We start from the raw sequence: 6,913 nt of genomic DNA, 5'->3' as shown, positions 1-6,913 counted from the left end.
CATTAATTTAATACATAATTATGTTATAATGATAAAGTCTTTAGTTATTACATGTATTCGCCGCAGGCATGACAACTGCAACAGATGTTTGCAAACAATTATATGTATTATCTGTCTATCATCTTTTAAAGTACATACATAATTGGCTGATATTAAAATTAAAAGTTGTTATTTATATTATTACAGACTTTGTAAATAAAGCGTTGCCGTCATCATATAAACAATGCATACAAAAAGATCCATTACATCTTTAATGTATTTTGAAGGGGATCAAAATCGATCGGCTGAAATGCAGTTCATGTTTTATATCACTTAGAACTAGTTTCACAAAAGTTATAGTCATAACAAGGATATACTTTTGCCTATAATACAATTCCTTTCGTTATATCTCTGATTCATATATGAACATATGTATAAAACAGAATCAGATGCAGAAAATTTTGTTTATAATTATAGGAATTTATGGGATAAATATTTTTATTTTGAGAAGTAAAGAATGCATTTGATATATTTTTAACTTAAAACATCTATAATGATATAATCAATAATTGATTGCATACACATATAAAGATTTAACTCTGTTATTAAATTCACTTTGTTTTTAACAATTCTGCCAACTACACTGTCCAATTGCATCTGTGGCACAAACCGTTTCTCTGCTACATTTTATTGGAGGTTTACCACATTGATTTTGACTTTTTTTGCCGTTTGTCTTTTTGAATTTATAAGGTATCTACAAAATAATAATGGAATAACAATTATATATTTTTTTGTTTTATATATTTCGAAAAGCTTTGGGCATAAAGAAAACAATATGTTCGCAATTAAGACTTTGTGATTGAGTACTTATCATTTCAAATTGTTTAAATATATTATTTCAGCAATACAGATCGATGACACTTGTAAGTAAATAAGTAAGTTTTTATATTTAAAAAAGATCTACGACATATAATATGTTACAAAGAAAATATGGGAAGTTATCATTTGAAAATTGAAGTCATCACATAAGTCATTGAAATTAGTTTAAAGCCTTTCATCTATGTCAATAAAACACTTTACAATGGCAGGGATACCCTGACGTCTGTAAAATTTCGATTTAAGTCTCCAAACCTCAAAAACGAAATTAATAAAGTTTGTGAAGTATTGATATAATTAACACTTACTATAAATAGATTAAACTGTATAATTGCAATGAAAAGTAAAGTAAAACAATACCGAACTCCAAGGGAAGTGATAACAGAAAGTCCTTTAAAAAATTACAGCATAAAGCTCAAACAAATTAAAGGACGGAATACAACTGTCGATATTTCTGACTTGGTACATGCATTTCCTTATGTAAACAATGGTGAAATTACCTTACACTGGCAGTTTTTCTTGTATTCACCAGATAAACCGCCTAGCAATGTCTTACTTGCATGAAGGAATTTTACTTGGAGTCCACAGAGGTTATGGCTCATTATTCCGTCATACACACTAACTAATAGAAAATTGATCCAACGTTAACTTGTACTCACAATTACATTGTGTTGCTTATTCTCATTTGAAAATATATAAAAATAAATGATCATTATATGTAGTATTAAATGATTTAAAAGAACACATATTTGATTAAACACACAATTTAGAAATGTCACTTCATGATACGATTTTACATGTATTTTTAGAGGTGGATCCGGTATTTTTTTTAAATCGGGTTACAACAAATGCAAGATATATAAAAGGGGGCCAACCATATATCACCATACTAAATCAGTACAAGCTTAAGTTGTCAAAAAAAAGGGGTTCCATTCCGTGCAACTTAATTTATTTAACGGAAATATGATTAACAAACCAAATTGATAAAAATTGATAATTGGGTTTGAACGTTCCTGATGAAGGATTTCGTACAGAAAATAATTTCATTTATTTTTGTTATAGTATGTTACTAGGTTAATTAGTGCTTTCGATTAAAAAGAATTCTTTAATGGTATAATGCATATTCATTGAATTTTTTTTGGGGTATTTCTTTTTGTTGATTTTTTTGGTACTGTTTTACTATGATTATAATTCACCAAGTTTATTTGTTTACACGTTGAAAGCAATATATTACAAATCACCCTTGGTCTATGAAACAACAAATATTTCTCATACCACTGGGAAAAAAACCTGCACAGTGATAATAATATTGAAAAAGGATAAACTTTTGCTCGATATTATTTATTTTTATTTTATACCTGTAAGAATATATTTGGATCCAGTTTCGAAAACTACTGGACCACAAGCGGCACTTTCTTTTGGTGTCCAAAGTGTAGTTTTGTTGGACAGTCTTTTGTATTCATCTTCACCCTAAACATTTGGAAAAAAAATGTTAAAAAGATAAAAAAAAAAAGGGGGGGGAATAATCAAGAACCACAAGTCGATAAAACTCCAAAAAATTTGTAATATATATTGTGTTCATTCAGTTATTCGTACAGTATTGTTGCATTTTGTACATCGACGAGGAATTTAAATAATTAAAATAAGACTTTGGTTATGTAAAATCGACGAAAAGCATTACTTTTGAATCATATTTGCAAAGAGCGTGCTCTTTTTTATTTTGATTTACAAATCCCCTTCAACCTCGTACTTTTTTTTATCGAGCCTCAATAATGGGTTTTTAGTATAGGATATGCGCGTCTAGCGTTTTCAACTTGAATTCTTGCATCTATGATGATGCGTTATTTGAGAGCAATTTACAATGATATGTTATTGAATTTATGGTTAATGTAGAGGGTCAACAATTAAAAAGGTAAAATTATCCTTATAAATGGTTTATATAATAAGGCAATGAGTTGCCTCATTTTTTCAATTCATTGTATTCACTCTTCACTAAAATATTAGAAATTGCAGTCCATGGAATGATTATTTTATCATAATTCAAGATTAAAGTCCTACAAAGCAACACATTGTTATAAAAGGCCATAGATTCATGTTTATAATACTGCTTATTAGTTGAGTTGAAATCCACGTCATAGTGTTTTGAGTTTCTGTCTATCATATTTTTTTTTTATGGACAATATTTGCATAGATATAGGAAGATGTGGTGTGAGTGCCAATGAGACAACTCTCCATCCATGTCTTTTTTTTCTGGGCCTTCCATATCTGACTATACAATATTGGTTTCGGACATTACTTAAGGAACTTCGCTACTAGTTTTAAAATTACAATTTGTTCATAACTTTACTACACATTGATAGGGTTTTAATTAAGGAACCAAAAGAGCAAATAAATCAATAGGTCAATGTACTTGTTTTTGACATATAAACTAATGAAATGTTTGCGGTAAAATGTTCTCTCTTGAATTTTCATAGCTTTTACATTAGCAAGCTTAAGTTTTCAAAAAACATTAAAAGATTTTATGTGACTGTTACAGTTGGCTTATAATTATACACGTAAAAGATTTGTATAAAGAAAAATTGGGGTCAATGGGCACATTTTTTTTTAATGGTTATGACCAGAAGAATCCGAAAATTTGACAAAAATTCAGAAACATGACAGGCGAATATCCTTAAATGTTACGATGAACCATTGCTGATGCTTAATAATACTTCATTTAAAGTACAGTTGATATTTGTCGCATTGGCAACATACCACGTCTATTTATATTATATGAAATTTAGACGTACTCTTCACTTCAGTGTGATGACCACTCGAACATCGCATGTGCTACAAACGTGGGTAATTAGATTATTTATTTATGATCGGCATGTACGATGAAACACTTGATAAGTGATAGAAACTAATTAAGCAGCAAATTACGTCAATGTTAGTACGATAAATATATCACTTGAAAGTCCAAAAATACATAGCAAAACATAATGATACAAAGTGGAAAATAGAATATAGTGTATTACATAAGGTTGTATGCTGATCGGACTTTTATGTAGTTCAATGCCCAACTTTAATAGTTCCATTTTCAAAATAATAAAGTCTTTACATTTACATCAAATCATACTTACCGAGAAACAACTCGAAGGATTATGTAACCTGCTGGACAATTTCACATAAAAACAAGTTTTAAAATGCATATGATTCAGAGTTTAACATATGGTGTTGGATACGTTATGTTGCATGTTTGATCATGAAACTGTTTTAATGTTTTGATATGAGCGTCACTGATTAGTCTTATGTAGACGAAACGCGCGTCTGGCGTAATAAATTATAATTCTGGTACCTTTGATAACTATTAATGTGTTTAAGGAATGTGATGTTTCATTCATAAAATTTCATATCTCCCTTTTTTAAATTGTTTTATAAAGCTTTGCTTGAAGACAATTATTTAATAACAAATAATACTTACGTCATAAAATTTTATTACAGATATTTCATAAAAGGTATATGACTGGTCTGATGTAGATGATTCAATTCTAGCTTTGACGACTGAAAAAAAATAATCACGGTATATATTTGAATTAAAGTTGACTTCAAAACATAATGTTACAAAAGCTTTTGATTTGCAATTTCTATATTTAACTTCCGATTTTGATGTAGAAACAAGTGGAATTTTGAAACATAATACTGAAACAGTTTGGTTTCATTTACACCACATCACAGTAATAAATGATCAAATAATGCAGCTTTTAAATTGATTATTTAAGTATTGAATGCTTCTGTTCGTTACTTTATTGGGGTGTAAAAGCGTTGACCGAAGTACATTTTGTATGAAGCGCGAGATTGCTGTGTAGCCAATCAGAAAAAAACGTATTATCATGAAACAAATATTTATGTAATTATATATGCGTGATTTTTCCGATTTACTAGGTAAATATAAAAAAAGTAGTAGGTTAAATGTAGTATATGCAAGGAACATATGATATGATTGGTGACCCCTATCTTTTAAAAACAATTTGCGAAGCAGACGGAACTGTAAAGTTGTGTTTTAATTTAATGAATTTGACTTAAAGACTTAAACAAAATATGTCAATAAAAACACGAAAAGGTATATGTCCTGTCCATTAAGACATTGGTTTTCAAGTTGCGTCATGTTTAACTATAAAACAATGAAAAATGGTCTAGCTATTTCAGGTTAACATCGATTTAAAAGATATTTAAATAAGTAATTATTAATTATCTTACCTAATTGTGAATTGCAAAATATTTGCTGTGTAAACTGTGCTGGACATCCACACTGTTGAGACGAAGAAAATAAACAAAGCAGAAGAAAACACAATGCAATGATGACTTGCATCATTTCAACATTAGACATAAAATGTACTTTGATAAAAGATTTACATGTACACGCTAATTAGTAAATGTCGTACATATAGACCTCAATGTCATTAAGCAAATACAAATTAATCTACCTCCAGTTCACTTAGAAATTTAAAACTTCAGAACACTTAAAAAAAGTAATTAGGTATATACTAGTACTAAACTTTATAAGATATCTTACAAACTATATAAGATATTTAATTAACTGTTTTATAGATATCTTATAAAGTTTATGAGATATCTTGCACTTAGATTAAATATCAAAGTGGCTTGCCATATCAACCACTAAAAAATCATCTATTGTGTAATTTTTCAACAGATCATCTTTATAAACTTACCTTGATTCAAATGGATTTGAAATTGAACTGGACAATTGTCGAATTCATAAAAGCAATTACAAAAGGTTATATAATTAATTGATAAGATATTTAAAGCAATTGCACCAGTGAACTTTAGAATTATTTGGATCATTTTTATATCTTTTGAAACAGTTCCATACCGATGACATCGTATTTCCAAGGGGGGGAGGCTCATTTCCAAACTGTCACTTAGCAATGACACTCTTATAGTTAACATCAACATCTGACATAACAATGAAACTCTTTACCTCAACACCAACATGTGACATAGCAACGAAACTCTTTACCTCAACACCAACATGTGACATAGCAATGGCACTATTATATTCAACACCAACATGTGACATAGCAATGACACTCTTATACTCAACACCAACATGTGACATAGCAATGACATTCTTATAGTCAGCACCAACATGTGACTTAGCAGTGACACTATTATACTCAACACCAACATGTGACATAGCAATAACACTCTTATAGTCGACACCAGCATGTGGTATAGCAGTACCAATATTTACCTTAACATCAGCATGTCACTTAGCAATGAAACTCTTATACTCAACACCAGCATGTGACGTAGCAATGACATTCTAATACTCAATACCAACAGTGACATAGCAATGACACTTTACCTCAACACTAACATGTGATATAGCAATGACACTATTATACTCAACACCAGCATGTGACGTAACAGTGACATTCTTATATTCAATACCAACACGTGACATAGCAATGACACTGTTAACCTCAACACCAACATGTGACGTAGTAGTGACATTCTTATACTCAACCACAACATGTGGCATAGCAATGACACGTTAATACTCAGCACCAGCATGTGACTTAGCAGTGACATTCTTATAAACAACTAGAACACACCCGTTATATCGCGGGTCCGTGACTGATATATAACTATGCGTATGCCTTGTTTTAGTATTGGTATTGTCATCTGATAAAGTCATGCCGATTATAACATGTATAAGGTGCACAGTTTTCTCTGCTTTCAAAATCTTTCTGTTTAAACCCATCGGCCTGGAACTTTCAATTATTGGTAATATTAATAATTTGAAAAACAAAAGGGCCTGGAATGGAGTATTTTTTACTCAACAGTATACAGCAAAATTCTAAATACACTGTTTGGTGGTGCGCCTGTCAGATGCGGAACGTACAGATAAGGTAATAGGTAACAGGTGAATATACTACTGGTATCGGTGTCGGACTCGATCCGGAACTTCTTAATTATTGGCAATATTAATTACGTGGAAAACAAATGGGCCTAGAGTGGTGTAATTTTTAATCAACACCATTGTAGTATATTA

At 30.2% G+C, this 6,913-nt stretch overlaps 1 protein-coding gene across 1 annotated transcript; it reads right to left on the bottom strand.

Moving 5' to 3' along the window:
* Positions 1-459: 459 nt before the first annotated feature.
* On the bottom strand, positions 460-5,277 carry LOC139495715 (metalloproteinase inhibitor 3-like). The gene is made up of 5 exons (XM_071284041.1): positions 5,095-5,277; positions 4,319-4,398; positions 2,214-2,325; positions 1,356-1,477; positions 460-733 (listed from the first exon to the last, which is right to left on the bottom strand). The coding sequence occupies exons 1-5, from the start codon at positions 5,222-5,224 to the stop codon at positions 602-604; spliced, it is 576 nt and encodes a 191-aa protein (XP_071140142.1). The 5' UTR covers positions 5,225-5,277; the 3' UTR covers positions 460-601.
* Between the last annotated feature and the right edge of the window lie 1,636 nt (positions 5,278-6,913).

This window comes from Mytilus edulis, chromosome 11 (assembly GCF_963676685.1).
Source record: "Mytilus edulis chromosome 11, xbMytEdul2.2, whole genome shotgun sequence".
Lineage (NCBI taxonomy): Eukaryota > Metazoa > Mollusca > Bivalvia > Mytilida > Mytilidae > Mytilus > Mytilus edulis.
This window is presented reverse-complemented; position numbering and strand designations above follow the sequence as displayed.